Genomic DNA, 25345 nt, shown 5'->3' with positions numbered 1-25345 from the left:
ACTTTGAAATATCATCCCGTTTGTATCTGCAGACATTTCATGAATGGGGAGACTGTTATGTTCGCACTCGATTCCCCAAGACGAACCCTCGCTTGAGGGTCGGCAATGAACTGTTAAAAAGGTTAAACCTGGTCGTGAGATGGTAAAGGTTGGGAAACGCTGCTTTAGCCAGTTCCACAAGTGCTGGTGCTTCTTTGTCAAATCTGGAGAACCTGAGATCATCCTACTTGTCTAAGACACACGATCCAGCTTTCTGCAGATCTTTTTAAGAGCGCTGCAAGAGGAAAAGGGCTGCTGGGAACCCTGGTAATGAGATAAAAAAATGGCAAGTACAGACTCCATTCTAAAGAGAACATGTTTCTACATCTGCCTATGCTGAGCACAGGCCCTAGCCAGCTAACATTTGGCCAAAGGCAAAAATTAAAGAGAAAACAAGTATGCCTTTACAGTTCTGTAATGATATATTGTGATTTTATGTTTTACATTTTGTTATTTCTAGAACACTCATATTAATCTTTTGTTTTGGTAGCTACAACCCCTTCTTCTCAGACTCGCATTTTCAAGAGTAAATTTACAACTGAAATAAAAACATGGAAATATCCGATCTTAGAGTCTTAATCTCATTATACCATATAAACTGATAAATACATGCTTTACATTGTATAGTTTTTTGCCAAGTGGATAATCTGACAGGAGGACATGCACAATGTACAGGACTGCAAATGTATGGTTTCAACTATCTTACTCAAGGTCATCAAGTAATTAAAGCTAGTGGGAAGAAAAATACAACTTATACAAATCAGTTTGCTTCCTGTACCCACCAGAGGTTTCTAGAAACGAGATGTTTCATGCTTACCTCTGGCACTGTCCCAGACTACCCTGATACCAAACACTGCATTTCCATGGTCCCTAAGTAAATGGTGATCTTTACATTGATGCATACATTTAAGATCTTCTTCCATTTTAACGCTTGCTCTTTACAGTAACAGGTACACCTGTGGGATCATTTGAAGTTCACATGGTCTTATCACGTGTGCAAAAATATTAATTGGGGTACTCCAGGGTTCCTCCCAAGTTCCCAAAAGACATGGTGGCTATTTATAATGGTGAACCCAAATATCTCCTAGCCATGCAAGTGTGAAGGTTGTACATAAGCAGACCCTGGGATGGACTAACACCCTGCCTTGCACCTGATGTTGCCAGGATAGCACTTCCTTGACCCAAAATTGGACTATGCCAGGCTGAGAAGGTTGTGCTGTTTTATAAAATAACTGGATGGCATTAAAAAAATTAAGAGAACACGGCCTCATCGGGGTGTAAATCAACTTCAGACAGAGTAATGACAGAAATACCAAATCTGCAGAAGTAGCAAAAAAAAAAAAAAACGCTATAAGGTGGTTTAAATGTGATGTGGTCACTTCAGCCAGAACATACCAGCAGCTATATGGTAACTGTTGCAGATAAAGCACTCAGCAAGTGCAGGTTAATATAGATAGATAATCTTAGTATAGTAGGTAGGATAGATACAGGGAGTGCAGAATTATTGGGCAAGTTGTATTTTTGAGGATTAATTTTAATATGGAACAAACACAGTGCTATCAGTCAATCCAAAATGTTAATAAACCTGAAACCTGAATGTTTCACAACGGAAATGTGAGTGTGAACATCATCAGGGGAATACATATGTGCGCACAATTATTAGGCAACTATTAGTGTGCAGATTTATTATGCAACTAAAGGAAAAATGAAAAATTTCCCATCTCACTTGTTTATTTTCATCTGTTATAGTGAGAATAATAAACAAACACCTCAAAATTTACAAATAAACATCTCTGTCATTTAAAAAATAAATCAATCAATCAATGACCAATATAGCCACCCTTCTTTCCAATAACAGTCATAAGCCTTTCCATTCATGGAGTCTGTCAGTTTCTTGATCTGTTGACGATCAGCTTTTTGTGGAGCAGTGACTACAGCCTCCCAGACACTCTTCAGAGAGGTGTATTGTTTTTCTCCCCCGTAAATCTAGCGTTTAAGAAGTGCCCACAAGTTCTCGATAGGGTTTAGGTCAGATGAGGAAGGGGGGCCATGTCATTATTCCTTCATCTTTAAGGCCTTTACTGGCTGGCCACGCAGTGGAGAACTTCGATGCAAGTGATGGAGCATTGGCCTGCATAAAAATCATGGTCTTTTTCCTGTATCACTGTTTGAAGAAAGTGTCTTTGAAAAACTGGCAGTAGGTTTGGGAGTTGATTTTGAGTTCATCTTCAATGCAAAAGGTCCAACTAGCTCATCTTTAAAAATACCAGCTCATACCAGTACCCCACCTCCACGTTGGAGTGGAGCTCTGTGCCCATTACTGATCCACAGGTCCATCCATCTGGTCCATCAAGAGTCACTCTCATCTCATCGGTCCATAAAACCTTTGAAAAAATCTGTCTTCAGATATTTCTTGGCCCAGTTTTGACGTTTCAACTTATGTTTCTTGTTCAGTGGTGGTTGGGTTTCAGCCCTCCTTACCTTGGCCATGTCTTTGAGCACTGAACACCTTGTACTTCTGGGCACTCCAGGTAGGTTGCAGCTCTGGAATATGAAAGTACTGGAGGATAATGGGTTCCTGGTAGCTTCACGTTTGATTCTTCTCAAATCTTTGGCAGCTAATTTGCGTCTTTTGTTCTCAACACGTTTCTTGCGACCCTGTTGACTATTTGCAACAAAATGTTTGATGGTTCTGTGATCACACACCAATATCTTAGCAATTCCAAAAGTGCTGCATCCCTCTGAAAGACTTTTTACAATTTTTGACTTTTCAGAGTCAGTTAAATCTCTTTTTTGGCCCATTTTGCCTGAGGAAAACTAGCTGCCTAATAATTCTGCACACCTTGATATAGGGTGTTGATCTCCTTAGGCCACACCCTCCCTCATTACACAAATACACATCACCTGACGTGCTTAAATCCAATAAGCATTCAAGTTAATACAGCTTGGAGTTGGAATATACGCATTAAAAATGATGATATGGTCAAAATACTCACTTGCCTAATAATTGTGCATACGGTGTATATAGATATTAGTATAGGCAGGATTAGATAAATAATCTTAGTATAGTAGGCAAGATAGATAAATATAGATCTATTTGTCCAGGGGGAGATTTGACTTTTTACAGAAGTTCAAGAATGACTAAAAAGAAAGAAAACTAAAAAGAAAGTACTAATTGTAGTATTGTCACATGTGCAGTGAAATTTGTACTTGCAGGGCTGACCAATATTCAGTGCGTCACCACTCTCCATTGCCATGATAAACTTTGTTATGTGGCCGCACTAAACCCATAACAAGTAAGCATATAAGAACGTATTAACATAGTGACCAGAGAATGGCATCCAAACAACCATAAAGTGGAATATACAGTGATCAATTAGCCCTTTCAATAATATACAAAATGAGAGGAGGCAGCAGAAGTAGTTTTGGCATGCAGATTGAAGACCTCCTTGGTATCTCCCCTGACAGTTGTACAAGGCACAGACCAATGGGTGAAGACGCTTGACATGCTTGCTGTATTGTATCTTTCTGCTGTCTTGGACGCATCCTAGAGTTCTTTAACAGGTGTTGGGAGACGCTACTGAACATAAAGTAGTTTGTTAGTTTTGTCCTGTCTAGGTACACCAGGCAGCGGTTTAGGTTTGATTTGGGACCAAAAGATGAAACATAATCAAATATATAAACAAGCCAAAGTCAAAACAATCAATTAAATAAAATGAAAAAATGCTGCCAACAAGAAAAAAAACTTATTTGATGAAAAATCAATCATGCAATATCAAAATCTATCAGGGTTCAAGTTAAACAAACTCCAAATGTTAGAGGTGTCACTAATTTGGTCTGTGTGACCAAATCATACAGTAGTAACAAGCAGAAGTAAGAAATCAGTTTCAAATGGGATGCAGTACATACAAATCCATCCATTCGCATAGATACTGCAACTACTTAACAACAATAAACAAACAGCATGCTTTGGTAAAGTGGCCCCTTGAAAACACAAGGTTTTTAGTCAAGAACAAGTTAATCAAAGCAAGTTGATGAAATCTCACTGATCACCTTAATACTGAGTTGGGCACAACCCAGATGTTCGATTTCCGATACCTACTGGCTCGGGGTGGCACGGTGGTGCAGTGAGGGCACTGCTACCTTACAACAAGGAGAACAAGATTCAAGTCTTAAATCCTCTCTGTGGGGGCTTTGCATGTTCTCCTTGTGTATGCTTGTATTTTCTCCCAAAGACATATTGGTTAGGTGAATTGGCAATGATAACAGCTACTGCATAACATCCACAGTTATTGAACACTAAAAGTGGTGTCTGATATTCAGAAGTAACGCCTCTAAACCCCCAAAGCATCAGAAGATGTAAAAAAAAAAAAAAGACACTGAAAGAGAAAAAATAATGACTGATATGTTTTTATTTTTCAAGCATAATTATTACATTATTTAAAAAAAAATTAATAAAAACACATTAGACAATCTAATATTTTTACAATTAAGACAATTTCACATTTGTAATCAGTGCAGTGAATTAAAATATGAATACCCACAAACAAGAGCAAAAAAAAAAAAAAAGATAAGATTTTGGACATTTGGCACAATACAAACTGCATCTTCAGCATGTTTAAAAGGATGAATGGCGAGTAGTACAGTATTAAAAACAAAGTGCAATCTTGAATGACATGAATGCAGAAACTGAGACATTTCATCAGAGACTCTACCAAAACCAGAAGGGCTTTACATTGACACCCAACGTCCATAAAAAATATTCAACGCAATGATGTTTCAGGCCTCGTATTTTCTAGATCCTGAACCAACCCAAAAGCAATTGGACAGTTTCTCATGATTTTCACCTTCGCCCGTCTAGTACACATATCACAGAAGGCAGCAATTACAGTAAAATTAACCTGTCCTTAAAAATGAGAAGAGCTCTCCTGATCTGCTCACAGATTCACTTCATGCATGGCTTTACACTTACAAATGACACTAAAAACTATTTTTGCATTTTTCAAGTCACAGTTTAGGAACTGGTAGGGAGTGTTTTGCTTTCCTGTACTGTACCTGCATCACCACACTTTGATTGGCATAAACAACCAGTGATCCCTGGCAAGAGATCTATGGACTTGCATATTTATTAAATCAGTTTAACAAAACAGCATAATGATACATTCAAGTATATGGCCTACTTCAAGATAACCAAAACAGATGTAAGTAGCCTGTGCTTTAGCACATGACATAAGGCTGCTGACAGTACAACAATTGTAATTCAGACTATGGTGCTACATTCATTTTACAATAATGAAATGACTTTGGTTACTTCTGTGCATTGTTCCTTCAGAATAAAGCATGCCATGTATACACATTTCGTTGCTATCCAGTTAGTTACACAAGTGTTCATAAATGGTAAACTGAAAGAGAAACATGTCTGTGGCAAACCAGGACCCACATAACCCGTTTCAATTTCATTATGAAGCTATACAAAAAAACTCTGTCCGGAAATTGGCCCCAAACACAATGTAAATAAAAAACTACTCAATGTAGACCTTATTATTAAGGTAACAGTAAAATCAATGATAAAACACCCAATGTGCCATCCATAAACACACTAATAGCAATCCAGTGCATCTCAGGATATTTAATCCCACAGTTATTGAACACTCAATGTAGTGTCTGATATTCAGAAGTAAGGCCTGTAAACTCCCAAAGCATCAGAAGGTGTAACGCATGGCTTGGATGTGAGGAGTATAATACAAAGTACTAAGATTCTGATAGGAAATTATACACTCCACCTGCACACAGTTATCAAACACAATACATAAAAACATCCTCTGGACAGCAATATTCCATAGTGCAGTTTATAAAGCACCATCTTTAAAGTAATTTTCAAGTTACTCAACAAATACAACAAAGCCCTACCGTAGACTGTGAGATGCTTCAGTCATTTATACACACCCTTTTAATTGCAACATTACATACAGTACATGTTCAAATTGTATATCACTGACTGATTTATAATCCAGTCTTCACACAACCATCATATTCCACAATAGTTTGAAACAAGACAGTTCAAAAACACTCCCCTGGAATACTTATATCCTATATGTATGCATGACCTGTAAATGTAGATTGGGACACATAGCTCTATAGTTTATATACATCTCAAATATGGATAGAATACTAGACAGTTAATTAAAACTGTAAACTGTAAAATTCAATACAGCAAGCCAGTAAAACTCGGTCTTAGACCTCTGTAAGTAAGTACCTGGAAGAAGAGGTCACCCTGTAAAATACTGAACATTGTGTGTCTCAGTTGCCGATGGCTCTTCATGCAAAAATCTCATATATTCAAGGATGTATTTTTTAAAATGTCGTAAATTATTGTTACTTCCTTACCTTACTGTCTTCACACATATTAAAAACTGACAAACCAATAAATATAGACAAACTGTATACTGAAGTGCAAATTAGAAAAACAAACAGCTTTACAATATGTATTTTATATTACAAGAAAGTGGCCTCTTCTGCAGGATGATTTAAAATGTTGTCATTGCTCTGAAGCAGGTGCAGAAAGAAATAGATTCCAGTGGGGTGTGAAGACATCCTTTTTGCTTTTTAACAGCCGAGTACCTTGGCTGAAGGCCAAGCGCAGGACACTTTTATACAATTAATCAAAGAAACCACTTGGATATCAGTTGTTTTTTTTCAGGTTTGAAGCCAATTCTCAGAAGGCAGAAACCAACTTCTGGCCCTCTCTATATGCCAGAACGTAAAGTCTGCACATATACCTGCTATATTTTTATTTTAAGTGCCCGGAGAAACAAGAAAGTAAGAGAGGATGAAGAGGAAACAACATTTTTGTGTAGTGATGGCTGATTATTTTATAAATAACAGTAAAGATTTAAACAAGTCTGTAAGTTAGTGAGAAAAATGCAGCACGGAGAAGACCTGCATGATGAAATGGAAGGCTGGATCAGAAGCATTCCCGAAAACAAGATAGCAAGTCTTTGCTGCACCTGACAGACAGGCTTCAGGTATAGTTTAAGGGGTCCAAGGCTGACTTAGTGCATCACACTCAGATGGTGCAAAATGGTGGAGAATCTGTGGACAGTTAGATGTGGGGAAATCACAGAGGAACAGCTGATCAGAACAGTCGAGTCAATGGTCCAAATCGGAAAAGAAGTTAGCAGAGACTAGGGAAATTCAGAAAATGTAAGATTTGAATTAATCTCATGATTAACACAAGATCCTGAAAGGCTTTCATACCCAAGAGATAGAAGAACATAATTTATATGGTAAAATTCATAATGTGTATATTAATGACAGTAAGTACAAAATGAGTCTTGATAATGTGCAAAATTTTAAACTAGCAGAAATCTTATATATAAACAGACCTTGAAACATCATCTGAACAGTAGTGGAAATTTGGGAACAATTTTTAGTAACATTCAGTACACTGCTCTCACAGCCAAAGATGCCATCTGCATGAAACTTACGAGCATGAGATGCAACACCTTCCCACTAACCAATGACTACATTTTCTGTACAGGAATTCATAAGGCCCAAGACTGTTTGCAGACTACCAAGTGGGTACTTTTTGACAGTAAAGTAATAATACTTTAAAATTAACATAAATAATCAAAAATGTACAAAAATGTTCTAACTGCTGAAAAAATAGTACAAAGAAATGAAAGGTATTTTTTGTTGTTTTTTTGCGCATGGACTTCAATAGTATGGCTTCCCAAATGAAGGAGGACAGATCAACTTGCCTTGTTTACGACTAAGTCTCCATGTACTGTATATACTTATTCTTTGCTAATGGACCCTGAATACTTGTTAGGTAAAACAGAGACTGTAATGATTTTATAAAAAAACTGGAGTATCCATGCTTCTCAAAGAGGAGTTCTCCAGTTCCTCACCTTGGAGATCACAAGCAGGTAATCTCAGAACAACGTGAAGATACCAGTTAATGTCAAGATTCACTGAAGAATAGCTCCTGGCAGAGCCGTGCAGTATCCTCTGGTGAAAGCACCGTGTGCCCTATGGTACGTGGGTCACTAAAGATCTCAAAGTCATTACCTCCCTGAAGAAAAGATACCAAAATAAGAGATGATTAAACTTAAAGAATGCATGGAGTTGCATGCACATAATAATCATAACATGATGCAATAAAGCTATTAAGTAGAAATGAAAATGTTGGCAGTCCTCTCTCTATTCAAAGATGCTTGATAGAGAATTTTTGCCTGGGTAGTGGTTAGAGTAATGGACTAACACCATATAGATACAGGTTTAAGGAATATTTTTTTTTTAATACACCATGGGCAAAAATTCACTACATATTTTTAAGAGTTTTGTTTTGTAGTCCATGTACAAACTTGAACAGAAATAACTTTACGTAGCAGATTCCAGTTTTTCAAAATCTCTTTTGTCACTTGGTTATAGCCATGTGGCTGCAAACATTTCATAGATGTGGAGTTCAAGATGCGGAGTCTGAAAAGGCTCAATACTTTTTATGTGGTCTTTTAAGATACTCAAAAGTCAGAACTGCAGACAGTTACCCTGAATTCTAACAACACAAAAATACTAATTAACAGATAAATATTGTATTGCACTTTACATTAAAAATCACCTTTTTTAACATCAAAATCCTTTAATTTGATCTGATAGAAATAAATATCAATCCATCTATTGAAAAATACACTATGATTTGGTCTGAACACTAAGAATGAAAAATACGACTCTGATGGTACCTTTCTTTCTTGGTTGGAATTCATAAAATAGGGTTTGGTGTATACAATTTGAACATTTTCTTCGGCACTGATGTTACACATTGCATCCACCACTAACTGTTTGTACCGATTTTCTTTCTGATAATTTTTTAAATTTGTCCTTTCTTTCTCTCTCTCTCTGTCTAACTTACCGGATAGGTTTCATTTCCGAAAAAGTGAATAACTTTTACTCCTTCTTCCTGTAAAATATCAAGGCAGTAGCGTTTGTCCCACCCCTCTGGGAACACATCAAAACTGATCAGCCCACCTGCAAACCAAAATGAGCAACCAAATGTGAAAGAAGAAAGAAAAGCCAGCGGACTTAAAAAATCAGAATGGGATTTACTATACAGTACTTTACATTAACAAATGAAGCAGAAAGAAAGATTTATTTTGTCATCCAGTCTGTCTAAATACATATTAGGCTAGAAATATATATATACTCTGCGGTCAGGTTTTTGGTCATTGTGAAATATACTGTAAATAATAATTAAATTATAAAATACATTCAGGTTTTTGCTACTTTTTATTCAGTACTTTGCTCCTCTTTACAAGGAAATAGCAATTTAATTTGACTTATTTAATAGGAACAGTGGTTAGCATTTCTGCCTAATGGCTTCAGAATGTTAGGGTTGTATCTTGCACCTGATCATTGTTTGTGTGGAGTTTTCCTTTGGATATTTTGGTTTACATCCCATAACCCACATATATACATGATAGATTAAATGGCAACCTGCAGCTGATACCGGCTTCATAGATAGTCCAGTTCAAACTGGAAGAAAGTCTGCGGTGTCTTCCACCACAGTCTCAAGACCCCAGAGGAGATACCAGGAAACAGGCCGTTAAACAAGGAGATCTGGACAAGGCCACAGAAGGGCATCAACCCAGCAGCAGGCCCAGTATCTTCTGCTTTGTGTATGGAGGAACAGGAGGAGCACTGCTAGAGCCCTACAAAATGACCTCCAGCTGGCTACTGGTGTGCATGTTTCTGACCAACCTCATGAGGGTGGCAGGAAGCCCAATGTCCTCTAGTGGGACCTGTGCTCATAGCCCATCACCATACAGCTCAATTGACACTCTGCCATTGGTGCTGTGTTCTCTTAAAAGATGAGAGCAGTTTCACACTGACACATACTGTAAAAGAGTGAAAGACTCTGGAGATGCCATAGTGAACATTATGCCACATGTCAGTGATAGTCTGGGGAGGCATATCCTTGTAGGGTTGCACAGACCTCTGCGTGATATGCAACAGTACTTTGACTTCTTTTAGGTCCCAGGATGAAATCCTCAGAGCCATTGTCACAGCTTACGCCAGTGCATTGGGCCCTCGGTTCCTCCTGGTGCAGGATAATGCCCGTCCTCATATGGAAAGAGTCTGTAGGCAATTCCTGGATGACAAAGGCATTAATGCCACTGACTGGCCCGTACATTCCCTAGACCTGAATCCAACTGAGAACTTCGGGGACATTATGTACTGGTGCATCAAACGTTACCAAGTAGCACCATAGAATGGCTAGCAGCTCACAGTGGAGATCTACCAGGTCACCACCTTCCATCTCATCAGGAGCATCAGAAGTGCATACTGGCACATGAGGGCCACACAGACTACTAAATCACATTGTGAGTTGCCGTGATGAAATTCACACAAGTTAGAACAGCCTGTGATTTCAATTTTTGACTTTGTTTTTTGACGTGATGTTGAATCAGCCCTCAGTGGGTTGGTGATTTTGGTTTCCACTGACCGTTGTTACATCATTTTGTTCTCAACGAATTACACAGTATCACTCAGTTAAGATTTTCCACTTGATTACTTTATCTAGATCCGATTCATGATTTAAGTGTTCCCTTAATGTTTTTGTGCAGGGTACATTTTCAGCGCTCAGTCCCTTTATTAAAAGAAACACAGCAGCAAGAACTTACTAATAATAGGAGAAAGTCAAAGTACTCTGTTTTCAGGAACAGATTGTAGTTAATCCCAGTTTTGAGTGTAAAAATATATTCCACAAGGCACACAGAACCATAGAGCTATGGTTTCAAGAATTCAGGCGAGAGAAGACCTCAGCTGAACAGTAAGAGATCAGTCCCAATGACTACCCCTGCAATAAATCTAATTCTAAATGATACAAATAATATGGAACACGAATAAACAATCTACATTAATATAAACATGCACAGCAAATTTGTGGGTTTATCGAACAGCAATGATTAATTGAAAAGTAAAATAAATGATAAACAGTACCTAAAACAAATATCATGCACACTTCACACCACTTTTGTGGTAATAAAAGATAAAGAATGAAGTTTCTGAATAGCATTTGACAAAGTCTCTATTGTTTATGAATATGTATGTGCGCAAAGTGCAGGCCATCCTGCTTGTGCCTTGTACTCTGAATACAAAAAACAGCAGGCTTACTCCTGCCAAATAGCTGCCTGTCACGGAACACTGTAAACAAACCCACAGAATGTCTCTGTCATGAAACTTGCGCAATTACTGCCCACTGAAAGAAAAATTAAAGAGAACCACAATGATTTATTTTGCAATGAAGAATCTGCTTTTCAGGTTCTAATCAAAATTTACACCCAATCTTTGTGAACAGAGACTTACTGAACCCGATTTTTACATTTTCGCCAAACTCTGTCGCTCCACTAAAAACAGGAAAATGAAAAAAAAAAAAAGACCAAAACATTTAACTGCTAATGAAGTAAAAAAAAAATAAAAATAAAATAAAATTATCCCATTTTTAATGTGAGGAGATTTAGCAATTTACTTTATCTAAAATACTGTAACTCAAGTAGAGGTAACATGATTTTAAAAAGGTACATTCTTGTCTTGTGCTACACTGCTGCATGCTTTATGTCTCACTATCCAAGTGACTATGAACATGATAACCATCACATAAAGATTATATGATACATTTTAAAGAATCAATTGATATCTTCTACCCTTTTTCTCTAAATTTATAAAAAGGCATATTATTTTTATCAGGGCTTACCGGCACAATTCAAGCATGTTATCTCTGTGCCACAAGAAAAATACAGAGAGCAACGCTATATCAGAAGAGGATTTTAAATAATTGTACCTACAGGTATTTAAAACTCAGAGATGTACTCATAGATCCAGCTAGTCTCACTTTCAGTTTGCAATTAAATGATTAAAGGTTTGACCTTGTATGAGTGACCATGGGTGCGTTATGTGATGCTTGTTTTTTTTCCATGAAACTGTTGCTGCAGATATAAGCCCTGACATAAATTAAGCGAATCTGATAATTGTTGGAAGGATAGGTAGAAATTTATAATTTTAAGGTTTGGTCTTTTCTATTGGCCAGTAATTAATAATTCAGTGCTTATCGCACTGATGAACATTAAGGATGCTTGAAAAATCTGTTCAGTGCAGCCAGAAAAAAAGCAGAATCAATGTCATGTTTTTTTCTTAATCTGATATCCATTAAGAAGTGAGGACTGAAGGAAACCATTTTAGTACTTTACAACCATTCTGTTTCTATAAAAGAAGCATTCATTGTGTCAAATTGGCAGTATACTGTTATTTACTCAACCTCTTCTACTCACTATCCACATTAGTAGTTAGCATTTTAATTCAGGGATGAACATAAATACACATAAATGAGGCTTATTCAAAATGAGTAAGTAACTCATTGCCTCTTTAATGGCTTGTGGGCTAACTGATGGCTAGTGACAGGGTAATGCTATGAAAGGGCATTGCTATGGCATGGAAACTGGCAGATATGTAAAAAGTGTGGTATTCTTTACAAGTAAACAGTGAAGTGGAACTTTTGTTCTGTAGATCAGCCTCACTCTATTAGAACTCCTATCTTGTTTACATGCTAAAAATACTTTTCAATTTCCAAAAATTCTTAAGACATCATTAATATAGAGTTCAATATAAACAATACATTTACTATGTCATGCACTCAGCATAGTAGAATGTAACACCAAAAGAAACTGCTAAGTTACACATACTTTTAATTAACACCTGTTGTACATGTTTTTATGTAAATAAGAGACAGTCCCACAGTTAATTCAAGCATCTGTTAAACAAAAATTCATTTACTTTCTCAATAACAAAAGCCATTCCCTGAATCCTGCATAACAGTGGGTGGTGTATCAATGGAGGGTAGGCTTTTCACTAATGTTCTGATTGCTAACATGTTTTTCCAAGATGACTGCCATTTACCCACCTCTGGTAAACCTTAGTCCTTTACCAGCAAACTCTTGCTGAAGGGCAGCAACAAACTTCTCACGAATTTTTTCCTTCTAAAAGTAGAACAGTTTGGAGTTTGTCACTGTCAGTTTTTAACATGCAGCATCACTGTCAATTATGGTTATTAAGCAGGCCAAAAAGATTACCTTGTCAATCTCAGAGAATTCAATTCGCTCCTCCATGGTACAGCTTCGTCCTATTGGAGAGATATTTAGCATTCCATTGCGGAACTCTATAAATGTTCCCCTGAGTGATTTCAAAAGAGAAATACACAGAGAGAGACACAGAGAGAGAGAGAGAGAATGAATCCATATACTTAAATTCAGTGGTTCGGAAACAATATGTGAAAAAAAAAATGCTTAAGAAAGAGGTTCTGACTCACCTCTTCTTTGGAAGTTTGAGCAAAGCCATATACCGCAAACAGAAATTGATAAGATCTTGAAGTAACTCCTCTCCAAGATGATTCTGAATTGCCTAAGGAAGGGAAAGTACACAAAAAAGTAAGAATTTGCAGAGTTGATTTGTGGTGGACATAGGAAATGTAATGATTTACCATCCATCCATTATCCAACCCACTGTATCCTAACTACAGGGTCACGGGGGTCTGCTGGAACCAATCCCAACCAACACAGGGCACAAGGCAGGAAACAAACCCCGGGCAGGGCGCCAGCCCACCGCAGGGTGCACACACACACACCCGCACCCACACACCAAGCACACACTAGGGACAATTTAGAATCCCCAATGCATGTCTTTGGACTGTCAGAGGAAACCGGAGTACCCGGAGGAAACCCACACAGACACAGGGAGAAAATGCAAACTACATGCAGGGAGGACCCGGGAAGCGAACCCAGGTCTCCTAACAGCAAGGCAGCAGCGCCCTATAATGACTTACCTAATGAGACAAAAGTACATAATAAACAGAAATAGTTTTGTGAGATATTTGAAATATTAAAATGTGTGCTTCAATGTAAATGTTTATATGGTCTAAATATTCTTGATTGTAATAGAAATTTGTCATTTTTCACCGTCTGACAGTTGTCTATAGAGGGCCAGATCCCAAGTAAAAGATCAAAATTCAGAAAAAAAACATTGTATCCATAATCATTGACATTGGAATATAGTCTTAAAAAGATACCCCACATACAGTGCATCAGAAAAGTATTCACAGCGCATCACTTTTTCCACATTTTGTTATGTTACAGTCTTATTCCAAAATGGATTAAATTCATTTTCTTCCTCAGAATTCTACACACAACACCCCATAATGACAACATGAAAAAAGTTTACTTGAGGTTTTTGCAAATTTATTAAAAATAAAAAAACTGAGAAATCACATGTACATAAGTATTCACAGCCTTTGCTCAATACTTTGTCGATGCACCTTTGGCAACAATTACAGCCTCAAGTCTTTTTGAATATGATGCCACAAGCTTGGCACACCTATCCCTGGCCAGTTTTGCCCATTCCTCTTTGCAGCACCTCTCAAGCTACATCAGGTTGGATGGGAAGCGTCGGTGCACAGCCATTTTAAGATCTCTCCAGAGATGTTCAATCGGATTCAAGTTTGGGCCACTCAAGGACATTCACAGAGTTGTCCTGAAGCCACTCCTTTGATATCTTGGCTGTGTGCTTAGGATTAGGTTAGGGGATAATAACCCGAAGGTTATATAAAATGCGTGGGTACACATGCCCCATTCATAAATTTTTTATTTTATAGTCCCCACCCATCCTACCAATTATAAAATCATAATTTAATAAAAAGTCTATAAAAATGTTCTAAAATATCTAATTAATAATTTCAAAACTGTCCCATATATGAGGTCAAGAGCACTCTGGAGCAGGTTTTCATCCAGGATGTCTCTGTACATTGCTGCAGTCATCTTTCCCTTTATCCTGACTAGTCTCCCAGTTCCTGCAGCTGAAAAACATCCCCACAGCTGATGCTGCCACCACCAGGCCTGATTGGTGGATTGCTGCAGAGATGGATGTCCTTCTGGAAGATTCTCCTCTCTCCACAGAGGACCTCTGGAGCTCTGACAGAGTGACCATCGGGTTCTTGGTCACCTCCCTGACTAAGGCCCTTCTCCCCCGATCACTCAGTTTAGATGGCCGGCCAGCTCTAGGAAGAGTCCTGGTGGTTTCGAACTTATTCCACTTACGGATGATGGGAGGCCACTGTGCTCATTGGGACCTTCAAAGCAGCAGAAATTTTTCTGTAACCTTCCCCAGATTTGTGCCTCGAGACAATCATGTCTCGGAGGTCTACAGACAATTCCTTTGACTTCATGCTTGGTTTGTGCTCTTACATAAACTGTCAACTTTGGGACTTTATATAGACAGGTGCGTGCCTTTCCAAATCATGGCCAATCAACTGAATTTACCACAGATGGACTCCAAATAAGCTGCAGAAACATCTCAAGGATGATCAGGGGAAACAGGATGCGCCGGAGCTCAATTTTGAGCTTCATGGTAAAGACTGTGAATACTTATGTACATGTGCTTTCTCAATTTTTTTATTTTTAATAAATTTGCAAAAACCTTAAGTAAACTTTTTTTTCATGTTGTCATGATGGGGTGTTGTGTGTAGAATTTTGAGAAAAAAAATGAATTTAATCCATTTTGGAATAAGGCTGTAACATAAGAAAATGTGGAAAAAGTGATGCGCTGTGAATACTTTCCGGATACACTGTACTTATGTTTGAAATTTGTCATTTTAATCTTCTGGGAGTGGCTCTTAGTGGGATAAGACCACTGGAAATATCAAAATTATTATCATATTCATGATCAGCAACCTCAAAGTAGAATAATATTACCAAACTCCATTTTTTCAAAGTTTTGTGAAAAGGTGTAATTTTGACCCTTCCTATTCCATTAGGGAGAGAACCCCTGGGGTCATCTGATGTGGCATGAACAGCTTCAAGTCCTTCTGATCATTTTTGCTGAACACACCTATTAGTGTAGGAAATTACAAACTTGGGATAAAACTAAATATAGTACTAAAGTAACCTAAAAATTAGGGTTTTACAAGTCCAGAGGGCCAAGCAGACATTAACACCAGTCGAATGGCATATATAATATGTAGGGTTTTTTCTCATACCGGTGAGTCAAGAGGCACTGGACAAATAAATAAATAAACTGAAGTGATTTCAAAGCATTTGTAAGCAATTCCTATGAACACAAAAGCAATCAGAAACTTTAAATCTTCTCAGATATTCATATACTTCAGGCCAGGAATCTACAAATGCAGAGCCTTAGAAATAAATCTGAGTAAAAAATATCAGCTTTAATATCTATTTTTAGAAAGTTCCCAAAACATCCTTTTCGAAATACCATTCAACATTGAAATATGAACATTTCAGTACCTATCAAAAGTGTCTAACTGGGTTGCCAACATGAATATCATGATTTTGACAGAATAACGGTTAGAAAAATAAAACAATAATAACAACAAAAAAATAAACCTTAAATGCTTCATGAGGGCAACCACCCTTTATTGTGCTGGTGTTATTTTGATGTTTTGTCTCAGTGGAAGCAAAATTTACATTGGAATGAAATAGTGCATTTCACAAATAGTAGGGGGCTAATAGTAAACATGCCCACTGTAGTTATGTACACAGTATATTGAACCAAGCTGGCTCAAACCAGTGCCTGCTTGTTAACATAAGAGACTGTCTGACTACCGGAGTAAACCAGATTTACCAGTGATTCATTTTTTCAGGTTTGTTCTGAGAAAATGAAAACTCAAGTGACAAATAAAACGATCTTAATTGAAGAGGAGATTACAGATAAGAAGCTATAAATAATTGTGAGGTGAATATGTAGAATCAGTTAGCTTCTACTCCATTCTACTCTGTCCAAAACATGGCAATCATGATGAATCTAGAGAGTGCAGTAAATGAGGTTCTCCAAAAGAAAGGGCACCAACATGGACATAACCCATACTTATCTGATAATGTATCTACATTTTTGGTTCAAGTCCTTACCTGTTTAGATATTAGTTTCCCATCCTTGTATTGCACTGTTCCATTCTCGGCAAAGACATAGTCAAACTTCTGAATAACTGAGAAAACAAAGAGGTGTAATGTTACAGTGTACCATCCAATGGCTGCATGCATATAGCCCAACAATTATGTAGCTTGGAAGAACAGCATAAATGTGAGCTAACAAACAGCTGTGGCTAATGAATACACAAGACCATTCTGAAGCACTTTTAAACACCATTATTTCTCAGGGGCATTCACAGTAACTCTGAGTGTCAGAACCGCTAATTTGGCTAAATCTTGAGATGTGTAGGTTTTCAAAAGCCTAGGTTATTATCATTTGGCAATTGCTCTTAGCAAATATAAGCATCCCACAACTTAAATGTTGCAATGATGGATAAGGCCAACTCCCTTAGGTTTAAAATATTAAAAATTTGCACAGTCAAGGAATGTCACCTCTTAAAGGTCTATGATCTTTAATCAACAATGGTGTGCTACCAATGTTATTTAATACAATTTACATCTCATAGGAATTGCACTATTACCAGCTTCAAATGTGATCCTGGTAAAGCGAACACATCTTTAAGTGTTGTTATTTTCACTGATGTGAACTTTCTGGTACTCACAAGTATGCATTAATACTTACATGTAAACTTGCTTCTCCCAGACAAAGGACTTTGAGCATAACATTAAATACAACTCATCTTCTGGTGTTCTGAATGCTTACACCAACAGATGTGAAAAACTGCATTAGTGTTTTTTAGTACTCTGTTCTTTTCTTTATTATATTCTAAACAAGCATTCATATTTCTGATAGGCCTACAGTTTTATCTTTTTTCTGGCAGTTTTTTTTAGCTTTGACATAACTGGCTGCACCAGTTCCTTCTCAAGTAGCTCTGTATGTAGCTCTCTGTCTCCACACTTTGAACCTGCACTATTAGCGTCCCAGTTAAAACTGTAGCTTACCAAAACAACAGTGCAAAAAAAGGATTATACATAGGATAAACTGTCAGTGTTTCAAAAGCAGGGAACTGGCAGCTCCAACTGTTTAATCACCTATTTGTGTTGTCCGCAATACCTCTTCATGCAAAAAAAAGTCCACCATTATATCACCTTGGGGTATGATACTGTCAGATCTCAGATGTTCAGATTTCTACACTCAGCAGTGTGATCCAAATAAAATCTGATCACTGTATAAACTTTGAACACAGAGGTAGAGTGTTGTACTGCTATATATTGATACAGGAGAAAGTAGGGTGAAAGGACTCCTTTTATTGGCTAACTAAATTGATTACAAATGCAAGCTTTCAAGGCAGCTAAGGCTCCTTCATCAGGTGATGAAGGGATCTTAACTGCCTCGAAAGCTTCCATTTGTAATCTATTTAGTTAGCCAATAAAAGGTGTCCTTTCACCCTACTTGAAACTTTGAACAAGCATAAAAAAAATGGACATACTTATCTTATATCTGTTTCATGCACTCCTGCTCCATAATTTATTGTTTCCCTTACCCTTTCATCCCTTACCCTCATCTCCATCTCCTAGTTGCTCAGCAATTTTGGAATAATCAGACCCTCCCACAACGCCAATCTTCACTTTCTGTCTTAAGGTCTGGAAAAAGGTGTCTAATTTAGGGTCAATTTTCTGAAAAACAACAAAATTGATAAGAAACAAAAAAGTCTTTGACAGAATTTTACAGCACAGTAAACTACTTGTTTGCAGATCACAGAATTTGGCCAAGAGGGTAACACTTAATTGCGTTGGATATCTGTTCATTGAACACAGTGCTCGTTAGAGTGGTAAAAGGGATATTTTTCCTTCATTTTGTTAAACTTTTGAATGTTTTCACTTTGACTGACAGATTCAGAGAGACGTGAACAATGCCTAGAAGAAATTTGCATGTTCTCCATACATATGAGCGGGCTTTCTCCGGGTAGCTTGTTTCCATCAACATTAAGAACACATTAAGAATGAAAAAAAAAAAAAAGCATATTAAGTCCATCAAACTTATTTGTAAAAGAGGTCAAAGTTTTTGTTTCAACTATGTGGTAGATAATGTGGCTCAGTGGTTAAGAATCTGCACTTCAAAACCACAGAGGCTGTGGTTCAAATCCCGCTACTGACACAGTGTGATCATTAGCAGGTCATTTCACCTGCATTGGGAAAAACAAAACAAAAAAAAATGAATCAGTTGCATCTTTAAATGTTTTAAGTCTCCTTGGATAAAGGCATTGGCGAAGTAATACGTTTTTTCTAACCCTTTCATGAATAATTTGTCCCTTGCTAACGTCCTAAATTCACTTCACACTGTAATTTTCACCAATATACTTGAGTATGTGATCCATTGTTTAACTGAAAGAATTCCAAAAGAACAGTTTTAGCTATCTTAACATAGGCTTGCACCTGGTTGCTCTTTTCTTTCTAAACTGCACTTATTTTTTAACTAAAAATGGGTTGCACAAAATGATTATGCACTTATGTAGGAGTATGCACTGCTGTGGACTACAACTCCTTCCACAGTTAATTCCTTCCTTCCTTTAATCCCATACTATGATAATAGACTAGAAATCTGTAATTGAAAAAACAAGATCATAAAAATGATCTTCCCTTCCCAGTGCAGGCGTGCATACTCACAAGTGACTATAATTCTGTTCTGTGATCCCCTCCTTACCAACACCACTAAAACTAGTTTTCTTAGAAGTTGACACCTTTGCAGCTTTTACATACACTCAAAAATGAAACAGAATTTTAACATTGTTGCAAAGCTGCCACCTAGCTGATTTTTTGAGTCAAGTTAAATTCTTATTACTTCGGACAACCTACAGAGTTTTATTAGCGTGTGACAAATGTGTGCTGGGAAAGCCTATGCTTTTAACAAAGATAATTCAAGCCCCATGCCTTTTCCCAAAATACACAATGGGAGCCACTTCATCTGTATTCCCCATTGCTCATCTCAGTCTGTTCAAATGATTGGGTAAATTTTCACAAGCACCACTTCCTCTGCAAAATACAGTCTTTGTTTACCATGGTGGTCTACGGGCTGTGCTTCCCTCCTCTGCATGAAATACGTGATGCCAAGTTTTTTTTACCTTGATGCCAGAGCAATAAAACAGCCAAGTCCCCTGGGCAAGGGCAGTGATACAAATAAAGAAAGGGGAAAAAAAAGTTGCTTCAGGCCAATGGCTCATTTTTTTCCCTCACTTCAAAAAAAAAAATCCTTTCTTGAGGTTGGAAATATATGTTAATGATTTACTCAAGTCTCTTAGTGCATGCTGTGCACCATCAGCAATTCTTCTTTTAAATAAAATAACATGAAGCAAGAAACTGCAAATATTGACAAGCTGGATTAATTACATATCCCATTATATAAATAAGGTGTTTCATAATTTTATACATAGAATTATAAAACTTTCTTATATTACAAAGTACATAGAAGATTTTATGACTTCTTTGTGAAAAACAACTAAAGATTTCTTTTCTTTTTTTAAAAAAAGCAGAAACTGGCTTTCACTCAAATGCATGTCCACGCTCCTCCATTACAGGAATGTACCCTTTAATTTTAGAGAAATATGTTTCAGAAAATGCTTGCAGTTGTCTTTTGACCTTTTAGCTGGACATGATTAGCTTGCCGCTCCCTGTCTTGTATTTTACAACACTTTGGAGAGATCTCATGGGGAAATATATCCTTACTTCATTATTATTTCTTCATCTGCAAATTACTGACTGCAAGTGTTTGGATATCTTATTTGCACTGCTTTATATTTTCATTAGCATGTTGAGTTTTGCGGTAACGAAGCATTACAAAAATGACACTGTATCATTAGTAAAATATACCATATTATTTTAATGAACGATATTAATTCATTATCAAAAGAAAATAAAATGATCCTGTGCTATTGTAAGAATGTTAATGATCGCTACTGGGTATAAAAAAAAAATATCACACAATATAGATAAAAATGGTTCACACCCTAGAAAACAGAAAATGTTCAGCAGGACATCATATATAGGAGAATGAAGCTGGCTGCTAATTTATCACCATTACCTACTTTTTAAACCTCACACAATTCTCCTCCAGATGGGGAAAACCCATAACTTTTACTGATTTCTGCAATATTAATATCTTACGAGTCAAAACTGCTTTCTCTAAATAAGGCATAGGCTTATTATCAAAGTAAATATTTGTCATAATCAGATGACAAATTTACTGCCACCCAGCCAGTGACAGACAGAGCCAGTCCCATTCTCCAAGGAGAAAACAGCCACAATTTTGCAGTTCTCAAATTGGAAAGAAATAAGATGGAACTCAAGTTAGATCTTGTAAGATCCAAATCATACAAATCAAGTGAAGTCAATTCTATTTACAAAAGCTCATTTAAAATGAGAGAGGTTGAGGCAAAATGCTGTACAAAGGGGCAGTAAAAAAGGAGCAGATCCTAAATAAATGATCTTCATTTTTTAAATAACACCAAGTCCTGCAGATATTTGTTCATACACAGCAAATTACATTATGATAGCAGAATGGTGCATATACTGAGTAGTTCTAAGCATTCTGAAAAGCCAAACTGTTACAGGAGTTCTGATATTTCATTTGAATATTAATGTTAGATGAAAGACTGTGGATAAGAGTAATTAATGGCAAATAAGATTAACATGAAAACAAATTAATATCTATAATTGTAGGATTTTAAGGTCCTAAATAACCCTGAGTAGATTTAAAATGTTTAAAAAGACAAAAGAGATGTGGTAATTTTATTTGTAAAACTTGACAAACTGCTGAATAATAAACCCTTGCACTCAAGGAGTTGATCATTGACTCAAAAGTAGCATGCCTGTGTATTTAGAATGGGCTCATCAAAAGGTTAGAGGTTACAAACAAAAATCTTAATCTCCACTTCTTGTCCTACCAACCAGCCAAGTGCACAGTGAGACTCCGAGACACACATCACATGACAAGACAGCTGCATAATAAACTTGTGTGCTGGGGGGGAAAACGTGAGAAGGGCATACTGGCATTTCTAGCAGGATACATGGCAGTCTTTACTTTTCAATGTTTTACATCTTAAACAGAGACAACACGCACTTACTTTACTCTGTAGACTGCTTAATATTTTTTTCCCCACTGGAACCCTCTTTTGTCCCCAAACTCAAAAAATATTTTAAGTTCATCCAGTTTACTTTACAAAATCTACCGATCAAAAAAAGCAACAGATTTTAATTCTATAACATATTGTATTTTTTCCTGAAGGATATTTTAAAGTGTTTTTAACTTTAGATTAAGTCTGAATTGGAAAAAAAAAAAAAAGATTACTCTTTGTGGCCTGCAAAAAGCTTTAAACTTTAGAATATGGTCTACTTGCATGTGTCTGTTATCCAGTTACTGCATTACAACAAAGGATATGACTTCTGAAGCAGTAAAGCGCCACATTTCTGAATAGAATACCCATTATTAGTATAACTAGTGAGAAGTCAAGTAAAATGACACCTTTAATTGGAGAACTAAAAAGATTACAATATGCAAGCTTTCGAGGCAACTCAGGCCCCTCCTTCAGGCAAGATGTAATCTTTTCCTTTTGTTGACAATAAGGAGTTTCTGGAGTTTTTTGTAATATAGATGTAGTTCCTCTACCATATCCTGCCTGTCATTTCCAAGGAGCAGGATGAGGTCTTGGCTCTCTCCTTGTGTGCTCTTTTTAATGTTATAGAAAAATTTGATTAAGTGGTTTCTAATCCTCACAGATGTCCTAGAACAAAGTTGCTCTGCAAACCGAGTATTATAAGTCTGTATGGATGGATTCATTACCATGATGCCTTTAAGGATAAGAGTTTCCTTTTTACATTTCACTAAGATGACGATGTCGCTGTCCATATTTTCCAGTTTCTTTCACCGGGTCTTCAATTCCACGTAGTAGCGGTACATTTCCGTGTCTTGAATGTCTGCAGTACTAGGGTGTTGTACCATGTTAGCCATTATGGATGTAGTGAAAAGCCACGCAAAATGACACCTTTTATTGGCTAACTAAAAATATTACAATGTACAAGCTTTCAAGATATCTCGGGCCCCTTCTTCAGGCAAGTTGTAATCAAGATGTATAACTATTAATCCTTTACTTAACAAAGACTTTTTTTTCATTCTGTAATGGCCAAAGCACTACATATTAAACCATTGGGTAGCTGGTTCAAAATCCGACAGTGATGCTGATTCAGTCACTTAAACTCCTGTACTTCAATTGTAGTACTAGGGTGCTGTACCATGTTAGCCATTATGAATGAAATGAGATGTCAAGCAAAATGACACATTTTATTGGTTAACTAAAAATATTACAATATGCAATCTTTCGAGGGAACTCAGACAAGATGCAATACAGAGACTGAAATTCCCTGTGTTTATATAGACACTAGGACAGATACAGCACTGGAAAACCTTTAAGTGAGACATCTTACAGATGTAAAAAAATTAATAGACCTCTCCAGGCTAAGAATCATTTAGGAAGAGAGGAGAACAATGTCTACTCAAGATCTTTGGATAAGATAACTGTCCAACAAAGTCTTTGAAGATTTTGACGAGTTAGCCATACAATGTGCATCTGTAGTCAGGTTGTCTGGGTCAGCCGAGTGACGTAAACAATCCTCTTATCTTGTTATAAAACTGTTCTCTCTATTTAAACCATGTTGTAATGTGTTAAATTTTAGCATGAGTTTACCTTCCTATCCTTTTCTGTCTTGCTGTGTTTTGAGGTTGTCCATTAGCACTGTGGCTTTAAAATTACCTTGGATAAAGAGATCATTCAAATTATTTAGTAATAAGTGACTTGAGAGCATTACAGAAAGCCCTTCAAAGTCCTATTCTACAATGCCATGAGACTCGAGTATAAAATGTAAAGATTTTCTAAATCGTGCCTTTTCAAATAAAAGGCTAAATCTTTGCCGATCGTGTTTTGTGGATATGAATGCACGACACAGTCTGAATAGATTAGTAAATTGTTAACATAAAGGCACTGAGCCATTGTTTCATTTGTTTTGTAAAGCTTTTCATGATGTGCAAGATGGTGCACATTGTTAAAAACGCTGCTGCTCGGCTTTGGAGTTTTTTTTAATCAGTTGCAACGGAACACAACTATTACAGTGTCGGTGAAGCTTATGACATGGAAAAAAAACAGATTTTTTTCGTGAATCCGCCCTGCGTTTTATTTCACGATATGGTCTACAAAGCAACTAGTTTATGGTTGCACCTTCCATTGACAGGGATGCTTCATGACTTGCATCTGATGCTGATTGAACTCATGACCCCCCGAGACTCTGAGCGGACTTGACAATACATGGATTGCGAGTCCCAGTTAAAACTCAAAGCGAGAAATTACAGAAACAGTAACTTCTTATCATAGCGTTTGAACAAGACCTACACCCACCCACATGACATCCAGCTACTCATTCCTCCGCTGTGCCCCTCACCCACATCCGGATCTGACAGCTTGTAGCATTATTGAAATTAAGGAAAATATTTAAAGTGAACACACAGCTTACTCAAACCCTAACGCAGCAATATTACAGAACGTCCACGCTATATATAACCTAGAAAATAAAACAGTGCACGCTAAAAAGAAGAAAGAAAACAGAAAGTCACAGTAAAAAATGAGGTACGAAAGCTTACCGTACCTGCCTCGCAGGCGTTAACGTGCCGTCCACATCGAAAAGGCACAGGACGCTGCGGTCTGCAACAAACTTATCAGCCATGACGAGCTGCGGAACCAAGAAAGAGGTTGAGGAGACCGTTACATTTATAAAATAGTATTTGTCGAGTGTCACAGGGATGTCTGCAGCCACACGCCGCCACTTCCCCACAACACTGCCCGCGTGTCAGCCGTCTTGTTGTTGTTGATATGAGAACTGGCTTCGCCGGGGGGGCGGGACCGCACGCCGCACACGCTGATTGGACCGTTTCCGGGAACGTGACGTAGGAGAGGGCGGTAGAATAAGTACACGCTGTTCTGCACGTAGCTCTAGCCCATAGAAATAAACTGGAGGTGCAGAGGATGGAACGTTAAGGAGATGGGGAGCCATAATCGACTTTTTAGACCTTGATGAATCGTCAAAATGAAGGGGTCAGGCACGCATAGAAACAGGGACGGATAAACTAACATGGGGCTAGGCTGAGGCTAGCGTCGGGCCCCCACCCCATGACCTCCCTGTTAGTACAAATGCCCCACCTCTCAGGTAATGAGTGACCCATAGAAAGCGTGAAATGCAGATCACTGTGTTTCACTTGATGCACACATTACTTTTAACATACCAATGTAACAATACATTAGGGGCTATAGAAATGTGCCATACGAAACAAAAGGCTGATT

At 37.4% G+C, this 25345-nt stretch overlaps 1 protein-coding gene across 1 annotated transcript; it reads right to left on the bottom strand.

Moving 5' to 3' along the window:
• Window positions 1-4532: 4532 nt before the first annotated feature.
• Window positions 4533-24881, bottom strand: LOC120536909 (phosphomannomutase 1). Its single transcript, XM_039765473.1, has 9 exons — window positions 24654-24881; window positions 18524-18641; window positions 17004-17080; window positions 13400-13491; window positions 13164-13263; window positions 12995-13070; window positions 8951-9066; window positions 7950-8113; window positions 4533-7223 (listed from the first exon to the last, which is right to left on the bottom strand). The coding sequence occupies exons 1-8, from the start codon at window positions 24729-24731 to the stop codon at window positions 8003-8005; spliced, it is 768 nt and encodes a 255-aa protein (XP_039621407.1). The 5' UTR covers window positions 24732-24881; the 3' UTR covers window positions 4533-7223; window positions 7950-8002.
• Between the last annotated feature and the right edge of the window lie 464 nt (window positions 24882-25345).

The sequence above is a fragment of the Polypterus senegalus genome, chromosome 10 (assembly GCF_016835505.1).
Source record: "Polypterus senegalus isolate Bchr_013 chromosome 10, ASM1683550v1, whole genome shotgun sequence".
Classification (NCBI taxonomy): domain Eukaryota; kingdom Metazoa; phylum Chordata; class Cladistia; order Polypteriformes; family Polypteridae; genus Polypterus; species Polypterus senegalus.
Note: the sequence above shows the minus strand (reverse complement) of the source record. Positions and strands in the feature narration are given on the sequence as shown.

Excerpts from the sequence above, each read along its gene's own strand:
- LOC120536909 (XM_039765473.1), bottom strand. The coding sequence starts at position 24,731 with ATGGCTGATAAGTTTGTTGCAGACCGCAGCGTCCTGTGCCTTTTCGAT. Across the intron at positions 18,642-24,653 it reads CGTTAACGCCTGCGAGGCAG|AAAATTGACCCTAAATTAGA; the intron begins GTACGGTAAGCT and ends GTTGTTTTTCAG. Across the intron at positions 9,067-12,994 it reads AGGACTAAGGTTTACCAGAG|GTGGGCTGATCAGTTTTGAT; the intron begins GTGGGTAAATGG and ends TTTGGTTTGCAG.